Source organism: Natator depressus, chromosome 17, assembly GCF_965152275.1.
Source record: "Natator depressus isolate rNatDep1 chromosome 17, rNatDep2.hap1, whole genome shotgun sequence".
NCBI classification, from domain to species: domain Eukaryota; kingdom Metazoa; phylum Chordata; order Testudines; family Cheloniidae; genus Natator; species Natator depressus.
Genome location: NC_134250.1, coordinates 5,370,687 through 5,389,464, shown reverse-complemented (window position 1 = coordinate 5,389,464; position 18,778 = coordinate 5,370,687). Strand labels below are relative to the sequence as shown.

The following is an 18,778-nucleotide window of genomic DNA, read 5'->3' as shown; positions in this document are numbered from 1 at the left end:
ACCAGTTACCTTACTGAAGAAGTTTACAGCACGAGTATGATCCAGCCGGGGAGACAGCACCATCAACAGATCATTGAGCAACAGGGGTTTAAATTCCAAATAAAACTGGATTGCTTTATAATACAGCTCCACATTGGCCACCTAGAGACAGCACAGACGATCATTTAATAGATCTTTTACATACTTGTTTCATGGTGTTTATGTATTTCTGCATGGATTTTTCTGGTTCATTACCTCTAATGAAAATAAGACCCTTAAGTTACCTGAAGCATGTCTGCCAGCATTAAGAAATTTTGCTTTAGAGATTTCAGATTTGCTCAGTTTATTTTGTGGTATTTGATTAAATATAAACCTTCAAAGGATAATCCAATCATTTGTGGCATTGTAAGTCTACTTGGTATTTTACCATATATCCAGGATCCCTGCCATAAGCTTAAGATAGTGACGTAGAGGAGAAAAACATTATGCTGAAACTAGTACCAGTTTAAGCTAGGATAGCTTCTAATCAGGAGGCCATTTGCTAGAATACAAATCAAACATGCAGAACAGTGTTGCCTTTAAAGAGGCATTTCTCACATCAGATCAGGCAGTACCTTAGTGATGATATCTTTGAACTGTCCTTCTTTCCATGCATCTGTTGGGTGATTCATCATTGTGATGATGGCATTATCATACTCTTCATATTTATCATACAAGAACACCAGCTCTGCCCAAAGATGGGCTTGTTCTGCAGCTCTTAGCACCTATACACAGAATGTAAGTGTTTAAATACAAGTTTAATAGAGCAAAAAAAAATTAAGGCCATAAGGGGCCATTATGATAATCTAATCTAATCTGACCTCCTGCATAACACAGGTTAGTGGTTTTCAACCAGTGGTTGGTCATCAATAGCTTTCAGCACTCTTTCAGCTTTGAAATCCATCAGTTAACTCCAGAGCACTGATTTACTTTTATCTTGGTATTTTGTTAGTGTTGAAGCTTAATAGATCAGGTGGTTTTATTAAGTGTGAAAAATCTTGTAATTTCATTAAAATTTAGTTTATGCAACAAACTGTTCTACATGCTATCCAGAACGGTTTAAAAATACACCTCACATAGGTTGAGACTGTTACCTTGGGAATGTTGACTCTGGACCAGAATAGTTCCAAGTGCTCCCTCATCTTCTGGGGTTTGAATTTGGAGTAGAGAATTGCTAGCTCTGTAAACATTCCCATGTGGGCACGCTCAAGTCCCAGTGCTGCTTCCAACATAGTTATCAGCTCTTCAAAGTATCCACGATCCTTAAGAGACAGGTACAGTTAAAGACCAGCTGTACCAAGAAGTCAGGTACTAAATGGATAAGAGACAGCATGCCAAGTTTGAAGCAAAGGTGATCCTGTAACACCGAGTTACAGTAGCATCTGTGCAGGCATATTTTGGTTGATGCTTTCAGTAGCCTCAGAATTAGGAGTATCTAGTACATGTCCTCATCATTACCTGGTAATAGTTGATGAGCTCTTCCAATTCATCTGCATGCACTACGATATGAAGTCCACACATCTGGGCTAGACGGAACTCTTTCCCATCAACACATGCAAAGCAAACCTGAAATTCAGGTGATAACAATTAAGTTTTGTCCAGTTTATGAAAAAGCACAGCTCTATCCAATTGTATACCGAAGAATCCTGTCAACATAGGTATATTAGGATTTAAGAAACACTGTTGGTAAGATTAAATATAATCTCCGAGGCAACCTCTTTTGATATTTTACTGAGCTGAACTCGTAAGACAGGGTAATTTACCTCTTTCCATGTTCGAGTGCTGTTTGCTTTCCGAGCACCGTCAACAGCTGCTTGGTATTCACCTAGGTGAACCAATGTGGATGCCAAACGGCCAAAATTTGACACGTTGTTATACAATAGCTTAGCAGCATCATACATCTTCTCATCATAGCAGCGATCACCAACCTAAGATTAAGTTGGAACATTAGTCTTCAAGACTAGCCACAAGAACTTAATAGAATTTTATAGTGAAACTGATTTTAAAGGATTTCTAAAATTAGATCCATTCTGAAGTCTCAGGAAGCTCTAGCCACTAGCTAGTATGTCTAAAGCTATTAGACAAAAGTGAACTCTGCCTCAAGTTTTTTGTATTTTATTAGACTTCTTGAAGAACTACATTACATTAAACCCAATAAATTCTTGGCAGGCCAAAGCTTGGCATTCTTACTGGCTGAACCCCAAAATCCTATTACTATGACAGCTAGGGAACCAAGAGCAGAAACTCACTTGCTGTATATGAGCATTATTAGGTCCATTTATGAATTCTTCCAGCTCAGCTAGACGATTTGTTTTAGCAAGAGCAAAAATGAGTTCAGTCTCCACATAGGACTCTCGTGCTTTTTTGCGTGCCATCTGTAGGTATTTCACCAGCTCTTCCCAGTTCCCTAGGTGAAGCAACTTCACATTAACAATGGTAACTTTTCATGATTGAATCACCTATAGTTTGAGAGTGAACAGGACTAGAAGTTTGCTCTGTTAAGTTAGTTTTACAATGATAATTTCTGTAGGTAGCAAACATTACTTTAGCCAGGACCAAGGCAAGAGAGTTTGCCATTATGAGTGGCCAGCCTCTCATGCTAGAGACTATAATGATCTGAGTTAATTGTTGCCCCTTTACTACAGGAAACATTTAAAGCTCTATCAGTTAACTTGCATTTTACTTTACTGTCATTAGAGTTGTTAAAAAGCGTTCTCACTACGTGGAATTCAGAAGCCTAGTGAAAATTTAACTCTGCAGCTAGAACAGCTGACCAAGAGAGGGCAGCAAGAACTACAGAGGAGCTAGCAGTGATATATATTCATTTGATCAACCATATTTGAGGAATGCTGTCAACCTGAGTTTTGACCTTTGATCATTTTAGTATTATGAGATACAAGATCGAACATTTTCTAGTTCAGCAGAATTTAGTGCTACCCGTAACACTAGCAGGTAAGAGTTTCAGATTGTAGCATCAGCTGTTGTAGTCATTTAAATGACATGCTTTGGTTAAACTTCAGATATCCGAACGTACCAGAACAGCACAGAAGATTCAGTTAAACAAAAACTGAAAATCCTACCGCTAGCATTGGCAGCTTGAACAACTTCCATGTAGGAGGAAGGATCATCTGCTTTAATGTAGGAGTCAATTGCTTCTTTTACCATCCCTTTCTGAAGCTGGGCTTTAGCAAGCTGACTCCACACAGCAGGCTCATTGCAGCGTTCAGCAAATTCATAGGCACGATCCAGGTTTCCAATGTGTTCAATCAATACCTGAGGAAATGGTAGCATGTCAGTCACCATCAGTACAGAAAAAAACACACATTAGTCTTAAGTTTCCAGAGAACTAATGAGTTGCACTCAACCCATTAGTTCTGTTTTCTTCTTTAGACCAGGAAGTAATCAAGATTTGTTTTTGGTTCTTTGAGAGCCAGTCTTGCTAATGCTCAGCATGACTCTTCCAAGAACTGCTTACTTCTCTTCCACTTTCTGCAAGAAAGTCTGAAGGGGCAAGCCTAAGAATGCTTAAGTAGAATATGGTTAAAGTCTAAACTCAGCTGTGTAGCTTTTACTTCAAACACTCAAGGTTTGTATAATCAAAATAGAGGCAAAATTTCAGCAGTTGAGAGAGAAACTAGATAAGCCAGGAAGCAGACTGTCCTGTCATCTTTGGAAGGAGATGCTACTGCTGGTAGTCCACTTTAAAAAAAAAAAAAAAAGCACACATCAGCAGAGCCAGGAGCACACTCTGCTATTCAGGCTTTTATGCTGTCTCAAAAGCTTAAAGATTTCCTAATTGTAGAATCAGACTAGAATTTATGATACCTGCACAGCTGAGGTGTTGACATCAAATTTCCTGAAGATGGCAAAAGCCTCCTCAAAAAGCTCATTACTGATAGCAATGTTAGCAATATCTGGAGCATCATAATTATCCAGACGGTTGATATATTCCATGACACGAGTACGGTCAGCTTTAATAGCTGTGAGAATAAGGAGGTTTTGCAGGTTCCTAGTAAGAAACAGACAAAGCAATTAGTGAGTGCTGAGTCAGTTACTTCAGATTAAAAATCACTGGCTATTGTTAGAGGTGAATACTGTATGAAACTCAAATCCAAGGCCCTCATCCTAAACTCTCATCCCCAAACCAAAGAGTGAACTTTAGCAGCTACCCAAAATTATGTTTACTCCCCAAAGCAGCTGGAATTTTTACTGCAGCAAGCCTTAGCCCAGAGCTAGACCGCTTCAGTGAAGTCTGTTGTAGCTGCCTATATATGGTTTAGAACTTTTTACCCACCTGTGTTCACTGAACACAGAGTTATCAAGAACTATTTTCTCCAGCAGTTCAATGAGCTCATTGGGAAGATCAGCAGTCATGAAAGCTTTTACAGTAACGGACACTTCTTCAGGGTCCTGCGTCTCAGACAGTGCAGTCTGCACAACCTAGAGACAGAAGAGTCAAGCCATGGATAAGCTATAGTCAGCAAGTTGCAAATACTTCACCTTCAATTATAGCTAGTTCTGTCATTATGTTAAAAGTAATAGGAAGTTTGAGGGAGACTATACCTGGTCAATAAGTGGTCTTCTGTAAGGATTGCTTTCCAGCAGTACACTCCCCCACAATTCAGGATCCTTACGGCGAACTAAGTAACGTGAGAGGCTCTTGAAGAGGGAGTTTTCATTGCATACCTAAGTGACAAAAAGGTAGATAAGTGAAGTCATCTGAAATTACTTAAAGCAAATCTGTACAGATTCACAGAAATGTGAGGATGGAAGGGACCTCAAGAGATCATCTAGTCCAGCCCCCTGTGCTAAGCCAGGGTGAAACATACCAAGGAGACACTGATTTTTCTAAATCTCCAAATCTTGGGACTGGGAAGACAAACAAGTTAACTTCTAATTATGTGGTGTGAATTTGACAGTAAGTAAAGCTCATTTCAAGATTTATATCAGAAATTGGAGGAGGACTTTCCACAACACAGTCACTGTGGAAATTCAAAGTAATCTCACTGCTTTCAAATTTGGACCAGATCCTTGGAAGAGGAGTTTCATTTAGAAGAAAGAGTAATCTAACAGGGACATGCCTTTTAAAAAAAAGTCATGGTGCTATACTTATGCCAGTTAATTCCCACTTTTAACTTCTGCTGCAAAAGCAGCTGTTTGTTGCAGTACTGCATAAATCTCTTCCCCAAGATCAAATAGTTTTTTTTTTTTTTTAATTTGTGGGTGATTCCACCCCATTTTCCCTGAACTCACTGGATATACGCACATTAATAAGCTCCAAGTCACACTGCCCACGCTCATAAGCCACACATGCCAAATGAGGGTCTCTCTTCTCACAGTACTTCCCCACAACACGACTGTCATAGTAGGGATTCTCACGCAGAAATCTTTCTGGGTTGTTGTTGCTGTCTATGTAGATTTTGGCCAGTGCATTATGAGTAGCAGGTTCCTCACAACCCTCATGAATTCTTGCTTCTAACCATGGAAGGAGCAGTTTTAGCCTAGAACAAATATATTAGTTTTATTAACAAGCCTGCAGGATCTACCCAACCCGGAGACCTCCCCAGTTTCTTCCTGAAGGCATTACTCATCCTCCTACCATTGTGTGTATTTCTCTCTCAAAATTTCTTTATTGAAAGCTATCAAGTTAGTTGAATGCCAAAAACCAAAAGCCACCTCCATTAAGTCTTAGTTGCAATGCCATCAAAGCATCCAGATGCACCTCAAGAGTCTACAATTAAAGCTCTATTCTTTTCCATTAGCGCCCCCCCCCCCAGTGTTCCATACAGGACACTACTGGAAACTAAGGGAGAAACTTGTCACAAGGCTATAAATTTGTCTTTTATCATTTAAATCACTGTAATAAAACCATAGCCTAATGAAGGTCTACACCCTTTTTCCTTTACAGACAGACCCTAAGCTTTAACCACAAACTAACAATCAGAAATTACTAAAGTTAGAAACATTAGCTCTAATCAGAAGCATGTACAGAGATGGTTATTTGTGGAGTGGGATACCTGTTTCTTTTTTCTACTTCTGCAACAAGCTCATCAGTGGAGAATTGACCTCTCACAACAAGGATCAAGTTCTTTATCACATCTTCAGAACAATCCACATCAAGCAGTCCCCCAATGACAACAGGCAGACGGCTTGGATTCACCTAGGGCAACAAGAACACTTTACTAAAGTGACAAATTGGAGTACCAACCATGGAGTGATTGTATGTTCCTTCCCTGAGAATCCATTTGCATGTATGAGAATTGCTAGAATATTGTTCAACTTCAAGTGGGCCTGCTTCTTTTCCCTACCTGGGCTCACACAAGCTCCTGAAGACCATGACTGGTTGAGGCAGATACTATGGATTTCTCAATCATGTGAAGATTGACAAGAACTTACACCTTCCTCAGACTTCAGCAACAAGGATAAATAGGTGAACTATAATGTGCTATTCTCATTCTTATGGGGAAAGAAAAGGTGTTTTAGGCCATTGTGGCATTCCCCTCAAACGCAGCAGCTGTACTAGCTTTCATGGAGAGGGAATCGTTTGTTGTACAAACAGAAGGAATAAATAATGAAGAATCAAGTAAAAATGTTTTGGAGGTTGAACCCTCCTTCCCAGAAAAGGGTCTGTTTTCACTAATAAGGTGGCCAGAAGCAGAACCAATCACTTAGGAGAAGGACCACTTGTGTTCTGAAAATTATATAGCTATTTGTTGAGAGCACAAAGAAAGTTACATGGTTAACATCCTCTCCAAGATGGATAGCAAGCTTCCAAGTTGATTTGTTTGAAGTGATTTAGATTATGAATTGTGTGGTATTGGTATCGCATGCATTGGTAGCCATGACCATCCTTGTGAAAAGAAAGTGGATGAGACCATATTAAGCCATTTGGACAGAAGGCTTTTAAGTCCCCCTGGACATCTGACTCTCACCTTCTGTACGTAAATCTCAATATATTTTTGGAGGTTATTTCTATACAGGTACAGCACAAGGTCATGGACAAAGTCAAAGCGATCACATACAATGATCAGTGGTAACTGGTCAGTCAGTTTTGCTTCCTGCAAAGGAAAAAAAAAAGCAGAAATATGAATTACTACTTAAAAACTGGAGAAAGTTGATAAATGAGGCAAGTTTGAGGAGACCAGTCTGATCAGAGATAGTTTACTGTTTTTAAATCTCAGCTGTTTTGGTTTCCTAAACTAATTTACCTGACAGCATGTTACTGTTCCCACTTCTTTGAAGCCATACACACAGTGAATTGTCAAGGTTTACACCTGTTTATAATACCTAGAGCAAAAAACCATCTGAAATGTCAGTCACTGGTCTTTGGCACACCCACATCTACAAAAAACAATTTTACAACACAGGACAACGAGTATTACAAACCTAAGCTATACTTCAGCATTTGTGAACTGCCACTGGTGTTCAGTGTGCAGGATTAACACTCTGGGATCGCAACAGGAATCTAACAAAACCATTTTAAGGATGATGTGGTCTCAGTCATGTGTGAGATGACCAGATATGCATGATTTGAGCTAGTTTCTCACCTCACACCTTAATCTGAAGCATTTCTAGTATCCCCAAGGAACCCACTGTTTCTGAATTTAACTAGGATACCCATGCAGGGTCACATCTATCTTAAGAACCTACCAAACTACTGCACTGTTGAATCACTGACTTGTGACTGCAGAGGTCAAAAAAATCAGAGCGTGCATCAGTAGTCTGCATGTCCAAAGACCTTTGGGAATGAATGCCCCAAAATCTGGCAAAAGGCAACATGTCTAAATAAGCTAAAGTGCAGCCAAATACTGTACATTTAGAGTACCCTGAAGAATCAACCTTGTCAGACCCAGCTACTGAAAGCTGTTTAACATGCACATCCCAGAATGTAATTCTACATACAAATTGACACTGAAGGAGTTAGACTGGGAGACCTAATCCGGGGGATTTACCTGGTACATGTCCTGCACATTCCACAGACACAAGGAACAGCACAAAAAACAACAGCTTCCATCAGGAATTTGTTGACAGTAACCATTCATTGAGGATAATTTGTTGTAAACAGAAAGACCTGCTGAGTTATACACACAAAAAATCTTCCCCCAATAGCAGCAACTTTTTTCCTTAGAGTTTATTTTCTGGGACATTAAAACAAAGTTTTCTACGTGACAGATGAGAGAAGTGTTAAACAGCAATAGGTGTATTATGCTATTTAACAGATTTTGCTGTCACACACCATGAAATGGCTATACAACCAGGACAAAGCATGAAGGCAGGAAATGTTCCCAGATAAAGGCTGATTCTCTGGCAAGTGTGTTTAGAAACAACCTTAGTAGTTGTATTGACTGACATGGCCATAGACAGTGTAACAATGCCAACTGGCTACTGATTTTCAACTTCATACATGGTATCTTTCCAGCCTCAAACCTGAAGATCTGACATCAGTAGAGCATGTTATGGATACCACTAATTCTCTAATAGTTATTTTCACAGAACAGCTATCCTGTAGTAGTAAAACTGAAGTGGGGTTTGAGATTACAGCATTTATTAGTGTGGGAAAAAGAAAAAAAAAAAAAAGACTTAACAGGTGACTTCTAGAACTTTTTCCATTCATAGCTCACGTAATTAAATCCAACTGGCATCATATGTTCCAGTTATGACTGTTTGTTTATTCAATGGTGTCCAACTCTAAGATGCTAGGGAACAGATTGGCTCAGCAGTATCCTCCAATACAGGTAATTTCTGCTGACTTACGGATGCACATGTGGCCTGAGGAACGGCATTCATCTTTCCTATATTCCAGACAGTCTCCATATTAGAAACTGCTTAAAGAGATTAAGAACTGTTTTGGACTTTCATAGGTCTATGTGCAATCCAGACCGCCTGTTCTCAAGACATCCACTCCCACTAGGGTACACCACTAAGTAGTGATAAGTAACAAGCAATCCTGCTGCAAAATAGAAAATACTGCAATGCTAGTCAACTCTTTACCTTGAGGAAGTTTTTAACACGTTCTGGATCATAGCAATTGCTTTCTCTGCAGATTCTTTCCACTTCTTTAATTTGCCCTGTCTTGCATGCAGCTTGGATATATTTGAAGTGCACATCTGGGTCCTGGCTGAAGTTTACAATTGAGCCCAAGAAATAAAATAGACCTTAAGGGAAACAAAGACTCAATATGAATAGTCTTCATACCAAATAAAAAATCAAGTTGATTATGTGACAGCTTGCACAAAGGACTTCTCATAAGTCTCAGACTGCAGCAAAGTAGCCATAGGATGCCTAAGACATATTTGAACTGGAGAAACTAAACAGGGGAACACCACACAGAAGTGGAATTGTAGCTGACGTGCAGTACTGTAATCTCTTCAGTGACAGAGAAAGCATGCACAGAAGATAGTTTAAGCTCCATGTCTTTGGAGCAATGCAAGCAATAGCAAAGTCACAAATCATCCCTCTCCCTCTGCATATGTTATACAAGTCCATCTGCTCTGGGCAAGTAACTGAAGATTTATAGTCCAGTCTGGCTAGGTAAACTCACTCCTTCCTTCATTTTGGGCAGTCAGTGGTCCTGTACAATCAAGCTGTAGCTGAATCATGGTGCAAGCAGGCCAACTGAAACTGCCATTCACTTCCATTTCTAATTTCCCCATATGGTTGAGAGGATAGAATACATGGCACACTTTGGAAAAGTATTCAGCAGCTCTGCTTCTAAGATGCTCCCTGGTAGGTACACATAAATAAGTGTGCAGCATTCAGCTAGCTCAGTTTTCCATGTATCTAATCTCTCTTGCACAAAGTTTGATCCTGCTATGCCAACTGTTAACACTCCTTACTTCACTGCCCACAAATGCAGAGCGGTGATAGCTTGCTACAGGCCACACAAAAATAGGATTAAGGTCAAGTAATTACATGTGTAAAGCAACTGCCATGTCAGAGAAGCATTCCTGAACAATCACTTTCCTGAAGTCTCACTGAAATAAATGGCCAAAAGGCTAATGCTTGATAGTGAGTTTTTGACAATGCTGTTTAGCTACAGGCTTTTTATACAGAAAGCAGCTTTGAAAGGGGACCCTGTTCACCTATAACAAAGGCAAGATGTTCCCTTATACAAAAAGTTGGAAAGAAAAGCTTTCCAAGGGCTATTGTCTCCATCTATTCCTATCCGAACTCCAGATCCCATTGTCCATTGGCATGTTGGCCTGTTCAAAATCTGCAGTACCACTTAAGCAATTTAGGCTATCTTTTTTCCTGTACAGATGCTGAAAGTAGATAGAGTTCAGTAAGAAAGGACTGACAAATGAATGGGGAATGGCTGAACTAGCCAACAAGAGGGTGGGTGTAGAGGAGATACAAGTATACAGAACTAAGCTCTAAATATGAGTAGCCACCAGCAGAGTTTAGAAAAGCATAAAAAAAGTGAGAAGTAGCTGCCAGCTTTCTTAAGTATACAAGTTTCTGATGCAGACACACGTTGCCCTTTTCCCCCATGGAGATCCTTTTATCAGTCTGTTCTAAAAGGCCTCCACCAAGAATCTACTAAACACTTAATAGTTTACCCAAGAGTTTCCTGGCAGGAGTGCAATTGGACAGTGAAGTAGTCAAAATGGTAGGATTTAGACCAACTTCTCAAACTGTTGCTTTTGGAGGGTCAGACAAGCCCTATAAAGTGAAACTTCCTAATATCTATCAGGTTGTCAAATGGACTCAGCACTCCTATGCACACTAGCATACAGACTATTACATCTGCAATAGATTATGTTTAAGAAAGTGAAGTAATGCTAAACAAAGTATTCCTATTGCATCTTACCTTCAAAGCTCTTAAAAGACTCAAACAGCTCAATAAGTGACTGTGTTGACAGCTGTTCATGATATTTTGAAGCTACCTGAACACAAATCTGCAGGTTTTGACGAATGTTAGCAGAAAGCATGGCACGCAGACACTCCAGAGAGTCTTCTACTGATAGGGAGCCAAAATAATTCACCAGCCACTAGAGAGATAGGAAGATCATTACAAAAGATTCTCCATATAAAAATGTTAAGCACCAATTTTAAAGCTGCATAAATATTGTAATTTGAAAGATACACTGCTTGAAGTGTGATAATTTTAAGATCCTGGAAGGTAAGCTAGCCAAACCTCTACAAGATTTTGGATTCTGTACCTCAGGGTTGAGAAGATGAGTGTGAACTACTGCACGCTTGATATCATACAAGTCAGTGAAGTGTTCTAATGCTCTCTGCAGCAGGCCAGCTTTCTCACACAGCTGTGCAATGTGAGCCCGGTCATAGTGAGTAAACATCTGGTTTCCCAAGATAGCATCTGCAACCTATAAAGGGACAGTTGGAACAAGACTGGGTTTATTCTAGTTCTGGAGTTTGTACATTAGATTCTGCATACGACTCATCAGGAGAACTACAATAAATTATTACTAACCCAAATCAGAATGAAATCTTGAACTACAGAAGATCCCATGACTATTTTAAAGAGGTCACTTAAGATACTAGAATTAGAGCCAGGGTTAATGGTAGGTTCCTAGGCATGAACTTTGGAGCCAGACCCAGATTTTTTTTTTGGGGGGGGGGGGGGAGGGGGAAATGGGGTGGAGAGGACAAAGGGTTGTTGGCTTAACTTTATATTTAATATTATGGCACAGTATAAACAAGGAAGTTGTTAGACCTGAAATATGTAGATCCTAGCTTAATATCTGACTGGGAACAAAAACCGCTTTTGAAATAATTAGTTCTTGGCAAAGTTATACTCATTTTTATTGACTTTAAGGTGTATCTAGTCAGATATTAAGCTAAACTACTATAATATCTTCTAAAATTTTTCATACCTATGCTGATGGAAGTTTGGTTACAAGATACAAAAACCTGATCAACTGTCAGTTTGAGGACATCTATAAGACATACCTGAGGTGCATGCATGAGATTCATCTCAAGTAAACGTGTTTGCAGGGGACCCTCAGAAGGGCGGTTATTCTTCAATGCATCCAGCAAGAAGGCAGTACACTGCTGAATTAGGTTGTACTCCATAAACACATCCACTATCTGCAAAAAAAAGAAGTGTACTATTTTGGAACTGCAGTACTAGTTTCAGTGAAAAGGTTCCATTTCGAGACGTTAACAAGTTTACTTTTAAATATGAAAGTTTAGATGCAGTCACAAGATCTAGTTTGATTTTACTAGCATTATCCCAGTCCGTCAATGAGAGCACTTGTTTCGTGTTCTTGTAATAGTAGGATTGCCTCCTCATGAGGATGAGGAAGTTCAATTAACAGGTTATGCTTGAAACCTCACAAGGCAGAGCCAAGTACCTGAGCTATCACTTCCTTGGAAACACTGCTGAAACAAGCTTAGCTTACCAATTTAAATTGCTTTTCAGTGTTAGAAAAAATTAATTTTGAAAAGCCACATCTTCAGGAGACAATTTAATACCCTTTCTCCACTGGCAGCTTTAAGTGGTAGGCATGAATCCCAACTCATTTGCTTAACAGTCTTAAGATTTGCAAGATATTTAAAGTTATTACTTGTGTGATATCTGCAAGAGGTTCTTCATCCTGAACTAGCATTTGAGCAAACTGCTGTCCTTGGTCAGGGCTGATTCGCATTACATTCCTCAGCAGGAAAATCCAATCTGGAGTATACCCAACCTGTAAGAGTAGCCATAATAAAAAGTGTTAGTGCTTCAAGAGAAGCTAAATAAGTCTCAACAGATACAGAGCCAAGGAGCAGCTACATGAAAGCATCAGGAATCAGTTCTTGTACATGAAGAATCTGCGCTCATTTGGGTATCTGTGTGGGTAAATGGGTAGACAAGCATAGAGCTGTTGCCCAAGATGAGTCAGTGGCTCAGTCAAGATTTTAACTCAGGAGTATCACACACCCCCTTTAAGTAGTATGCCAAAGTGCAAGTTTTTAAATTAATTAAAAGGATGGTCTTGAATGCAATATTCATATTTAGCTAAATGTTCTAGAAAAATAGGTATCCTATGAGATTAACACATTTGTGCCACTATGATACAATTGTAAAAAAAAAAAAAAGCTATGTGACTAACAAAACAAAAAAGTTCTAAAATATGCTAAAAGTAGTCTCTTAAATCCAAAGTACTTCCCCTTAATTTATGCTCCTGAATTCAGTAAGGTTTACAATTTCAAATGCAAATGTTATCTATATGTAGTTAGCACAGCCTCACCTTCTTAGCATACAGAACAATCTTCTGGACTTGTCCTGTTTCAGCAAAACATTGAATGACCTTGTTAGGAACATTAGCTCTTAGATAGACACTAAGTGCCAGGGTAGGGTCCACAGACTTCACTAGATCTCCTAATTCCTCTGAACACTCCAACTGTTTAGAAAGAATATAGTTAAGAACAACTCATTTTAATAAATATAGACTGGATGAAGGTAGATTACATATTCTAGGTTTAAAGAGTATTCATGGTACAGTGCTGGGATTACATACACACACCAGGTTGAGAAGATGTCAAAGTATTTTCCAGTAACTGTGGACTTAACAGTCTAAATCGCTTTATGAAAGATGCATCCTAGCTTGTCATTGTTCATGGGCCAAAGTTATTACGAGATTTAGCTTTACAAAAATATTTCAGGTTGTACCCTACATCTGTGGTGGCAGCAATACAAAGGGCTACATTCCTTAAATCTCAAACTATGATAAGATTAAGGGACACTTGCGTATCCTTGTTTTATTTCTTCAGTGTAAATTGGATCATTTTTCAGTTTGCCTTTGTTTGGATTTTATTCCCTCTATCCTCCAGGTTTGGTTAACAGCACCTTGTGAGATTTACATAAAAATCCCAGTTGATAGAGTCAGACTAGAGACCAACTGGCAATGATCCACTATGTCTGCATTAAAATTCTTGTTCTGATTCTTCTAAATTGGGGCAAGAGTATACTTGTTCAGCATTGTGAGAAGGACTGGCTTACATCATTTGTAATGTCATCTCCCTCCAGCTAATTAAGGAGTGGCTCAAAAAAAAAAGTGTCCCTGCCCACAGCATGGGATGAGTCACAGTAAGCATGACAAGGGACTTGAATAAAAAAGGTTTCTTCAGAAATAGGGAAGACTGAAATCTCTGAAGGGACACTCCTAACACACACTCCTGCCTTGACTTAGCACAGTGTCTTGGGAAGTTAACACAGTTGTCAGTGCATCAGTCAGTGGGTAGTAGATTAATGTAAAAGCATCATGGAGATGTATGTTACACTGAAGCACTTGCTAGGTCTATATTCAAGGGGAAAACAAAAAAACCCACTTGATTCCACTACAAGACATCTATCCCACAAAGATGACAATGCACATAAGTCACATTACTGATTTTTGTACAGGATATAGGTCTTAGTCCTTGCAGTGCCCATGACATGGCTGCTACTAGTAGAGATTACCCAAAATTATATTAAAAAAACGACATGCATTGCAGCTTTACCTTATCCTCTTTTAACCATTTCTCCAGAAGCTGTTTGCGTCCCTGCTGAAGCACTGGCCTGCAGAGTTCCAAGGATTCATATTTGTTCAGCTGACCTTGGTCTAGTAGAATTCCAAAGTACTGGAGTAAGGGAGAAGTCTGACCTGGCTGTGCTTGAACACTCTGGAACCGGCGTATGGTGTCTGGAGTACGCAGGATTCCCTTAAAAAAAGGTTAGAGGATGCATTTTATTCACCAGCTCCATTACTGAAAACTAATTTTAAAAAAGTCACTCAGGACTGTATGTTGTCTGATCAGACAATTCTTTGCATATGTAGGAACTATTTCTTCACCTACTCTGGTTAGCAGCTACACTAACGAGTGCCACTTAACTCTTCAGTTGTGACCCTGTGTATGCTCTGGTACCAGCCCAGCACTGGTATAAAATACGTTAGCGTTAAAGTTTCAACCTTAGTTTGCGACAGTTTTGTACACATCCCTTTATTGTCCTGATAACGGACAGTAAGAAACCCAAATTCTAGAAGCAATGCAGCTGTTCTGTATGCAGGGCAGGCACAACTGGGCTTCAAAGGAATGATTAACACCATGGGAGAGGTAGTTCAAACAGCTACTGCCATGAGGGGAACATAAGAATGGCCATACTGGGTCAGACCAAAAGTCCATCCAGCTCAGTATCCTGTCTGCTGACAGTGGCCAATGCCAGGTGCCCCAGAGGGAGTGAACCTAAACAGGTAATGATCAAGTGATTTCTTTCCTGCCATCCATCTCCACCCTCTAACAGAGACTAGGGACACCATTCCTTACCCACCCTGGCTAATAGCCATTAACAGACTTAACCTCCATGAATTTATCCAGTTCTCTTTTAAACCCTGTTATAGTCCTAGCCTTCACATCCTTTGACTTTTCAGATTTCACGTGGACTCTGGATATTCTCTTCTGCTGCTGGTTTTCTCCCTTATCCCATCTCTTACCACCGTAAAGGTTCAGATGCCCAAGCTCAATCTCATTTTACACCCAGGCTTTTACTCCCATAATCCTTTTCTTTAAGCCCCACTAGTGCCCCTCTCATCCTGCAAGATTGTTTAATAAAAACCCCACGTAGTTACAATATCAACTTTCATCTGAATTATTATGCTTGCATCTTGAACTATTCTCCCCACCTATCTTTGTTCCTTCAATTTTGTCTGTCTGAAGGCCTGACCTTATTTGTGTGCACTGCTGCAGTAAGAACAGTTCCATTAAAAAGAGTTCTATCCTAGCACATTGCTTTGGTGAACACACCTGTTCAAGCCATTTCAGTAGTGCTACTTCCAAGAGTAAAATACTGATCCTGCTAACACTTGAGTGCACATCTCAGATGAGGACCTAACCTTACAAAGGTTAAGAATGTGATTAACTGTTTATTTCTAGCTTTGATAAACACTGTTTAGCAACGCTTTATACCTTTGGTGCATTTGCTGCCACTTTTGCTGCCTCTGAGTAGTTTCCCTGGGCAAACAGTGCGTTGAATTTTCGGGCAAAGAGTTCCTCCGCTCCTGCCAGATTGTTGCGGACAGCCATTCGCAAAGCCAGGTCAGGATTTTGCAGCACGTTAGTGATGTAAGGAATTATGTTCTCTTCCTCTACACATACTGAGAGCACCTGAATTGGATTTAAAGGAGGAGAGAAAAAAAAAAGGGACATTTACAATCTGTGCATCTTCAGGCTGCAAGATAGATAAGGCATACCAGGTGCTCAGAGTAGATGCATTCCGCAAACATTTTCAATAGTGCCACAACAAAAAAAAAAAAAATTAAGTGTTTAGGGTGAAGGTAGGAGTAACAGGTTAGATTAAGCAGAGGAATATTTAGGCTGAATATCAGGAAGTATTTGCCACTGTGGTAAGCTATTTCTGCAGGACAAGCTCTGAAGCTTGGTCTTACAGTTGAATTCACCACCACGGAACAATTCCTTCACTGACAAAAGGGTTGGACACTAAGTTACACATTAAGTCCCTACCATCTCTTTTCATTAATTTTTATTCCCAGAAGAATTATAGAGTAAACACCACATGAATTAGGGTTTAATAACTTTTCAAATGTTGAACTGAGTTTTCTCCTGAAATTGCAAAGTTGAATATATTGGCTGCCTGCTATGTCAAGTTCACAAGATGTTTCCCTATCCAAACATTAAGATCTCAGGTTTCCAGACAGAGCCTACGTTTCAGAACCAGTAGTTTACTTTATGCACAGCACTGGAATATTGAATAGCATTGAAAAATTGCGGAATTACTGCTTAGTTAGCAAGTCTCTCCTTCCAAAATTCTATTGGATATTAGCTGCTATAAGAAACCCTGAAGGGAACATCCTCAGTCTTTATCCATGAGAGTTTAGAAGCCAGCCCACCCCACATATTTCTCTGATTAAGATAGTTCTTCTCCTCTGCACTTTTATATTTGCAGGAGACTTCAAATTCTCCATCACACATTTCTCTTTTCAGAGACTCAACTGCTTCCATTCATCTGCAAGAGTCACTGACCTGACATACTGTCTGTTCCTTTCAAGGGTTCAGAAAGCCACCTAAAAACAGTATTCTTAACACAAAAGCCTGAAAAAAAAGAGTTGAACCTATATCTAAGGTTGCACAGACCACCGCTATGGCACAAAACCAAAATCAGTATCAATTTCACTTCCTACATGCAACAGTGTTCACCATCTCCATTCTATACCTACTCCTAATTGGAAATAGGGCCAATATTGAATATTTACAGATGAACAGAGACTAGATTTTGCTAGTTACAGAGATACAAGCTACTCCCACTCACTAGAATGCACTCAGCTTCATTAGCACTGCAGATCGTGTGCTAGTATGTACAAGGACAAAAAGCAATTTGTGATTCAGATGTTGTAATGACTAAAGTTCCCCACTCATTGTTGCCAGGAGAATTCTTGTAGTATCTTACAGGAACATTAGACAATCTGAGGGAGAAGTTATGAATACCAAATATGATTGTGGGATTAAACAGATTCTCCTAAAGTAATTCTACAAACACTGGTATCAAGTTTGAGGAATTCTAGGATGAGATCCTATTCTACCATGTTGATGGTTTTTGTTTAAACAGTGCGTTCTTAAGAGTTTCTGCATTTTAGCACCATATAGCAGGAATGCAGCACTAACCTTTTGAACTGAAAGCATTTATACAAGTTTTTCCTAAAGAGCCTGATCTATCTCAGAGAACTTCCTTGTTTTGTAGTAAGATTTTTACCACCCTTATAGAAGATCTGGACTCTCAAGGACAGCACTGGCAGCCGCTCATGTTAACTATTGATATAGGTCACCTTTCTACTTTAAAAAAAAAGTAGAATATTTAAGAGTTCAGCTAGGTGGAATAAAGGGATTCTTACACCAGCAAGTAGCCCTTCCACAAGTTTTATGTGCAAGTTAGACAAATTTCTATACAGGTAAACTCAAGTTTATTTTAGACAATTCTTCCCAATTAAGACATTGCAACTATTTTCTGCCTTTCCTGTTTTATGCACCAGAACTCAAGATTTGAGCCACCCATGATCACTGTTCAGGCATCTATTTCCACTGCTTTCCATTCAAAAAAAATGAAAGCTGATTTCTGCGCTGCAACACCACTATGAACTTCAGCAACATACCTTTGGGTAGGTGAGGGTGGACAAGAGTTAGAGGCAGATCTAGACATGATAGTGAGAAGTAGAGCACTTGAATATCAGTAATGTCAAACATTGGGTTTTTTTGGACACACCGATTCTAGTCAAACATCTATGGACTCTGATCAGTTATCACCTAGTATCTCATTTAGAAGCCGGCCTGTAAACTGTTCCGTGAAGGAAATGGGCACTTTCACTTCAAATGACTAAGTCAATATACACATTGCAAGTTTCTCCTAGAAGACTGAGTGTTTGAACAGAAACATGAAGAGGATACTTGACAGTCATGATGCTTGACACTTGTTCCCATTCTAATCTTGCTGGGACAGCCTAGCCAAGTGCTCTAGAAACAGCATTTCCTTACTTGTCCCTTTCTGTTAACGCCTATAATTCCAGCGGTTGCTTCATGCGGTGCAGTGACAAATATGGTTTCTCCACTGATTCTATTCATGTAGATGCAGGTGCCAGTTTCAAGGTCATACAAATGGATGTAACCGTATTTTGTTATCAGAAACACCACATCATGTTTTTCACTAATCTGCAAGACAAGAGTAAGGTTGAATAATCAGTGTACTTAAAACCTTGCTTTAAAGTCAAATTTGTTGTAATGTTACAATGGTTAGCATGAAGGGGCACAATTGTTTGATTGCACAAAG

The 18,778-nt window shown here is 39.5% G+C and overlaps 1 protein-coding gene across 2 annotated transcripts in view; it reads right to left on the bottom strand.

The window, feature by feature from the left end:
• The window catches only part of CLTC (clathrin heavy chain), a 52,753-nt gene that overhangs the window by 9,642 nt on the left and 24,333 nt on the right, over window positions 1-18,778 (bottom strand). For both annotated transcript variants that reach the window (XM_074974701.1, XM_074974702.1), the window contains exons 6-27: window positions 18,487-18,660; window positions 15,910-16,107; window positions 14,467-14,667; window positions 13,215-13,367; window positions 12,549-12,671; window positions 11,932-12,069; window positions 11,181-11,345; window positions 10,829-11,009; window positions 9,010-9,173; window positions 6,951-7,076; window positions 6,036-6,178; window positions 5,285-5,519; window positions 4,582-4,704; window positions 4,313-4,458; window positions 3,844-4,027; window positions 3,099-3,291; window positions 2,268-2,425; window positions 1,782-1,946; window positions 1,477-1,584; window positions 1,113-1,280; window positions 594-743; window positions 10-141 (exon numbers count right to left, since the gene is read on the bottom strand). In XM_074974701.1, the coding sequence (XP_074830802.1) occupies window positions 10-141; window positions 594-743; window positions 1,113-1,280; window positions 1,477-1,584; window positions 1,782-1,946; window positions 2,268-2,425; window positions 3,099-3,291; window positions 3,844-4,027; window positions 4,313-4,458; window positions 4,582-4,704; window positions 5,285-5,519; window positions 6,036-6,178; window positions 6,951-7,076; window positions 9,010-9,173; window positions 10,829-11,009; window positions 11,181-11,345; window positions 11,932-12,069; window positions 12,549-12,671; window positions 13,215-13,367; window positions 14,467-14,667; window positions 15,910-16,107; window positions 18,487-18,660 (3,528 nt within the window). The remainder of the gene's footprint in view (window positions 1-9; window positions 142-593; window positions 744-1,112; window positions 1,281-1,476; window positions 1,585-1,781; window positions 1,947-2,267; window positions 2,426-3,098; window positions 3,292-3,843; window positions 4,028-4,312; window positions 4,459-4,581; window positions 4,705-5,284; window positions 5,520-6,035; window positions 6,179-6,950; window positions 7,077-9,009; window positions 9,174-10,828; window positions 11,010-11,180; window positions 11,346-11,931; window positions 12,070-12,548; window positions 12,672-13,214; window positions 13,368-14,466; window positions 14,668-15,909; window positions 16,108-18,486; window positions 18,661-18,778) is intronic.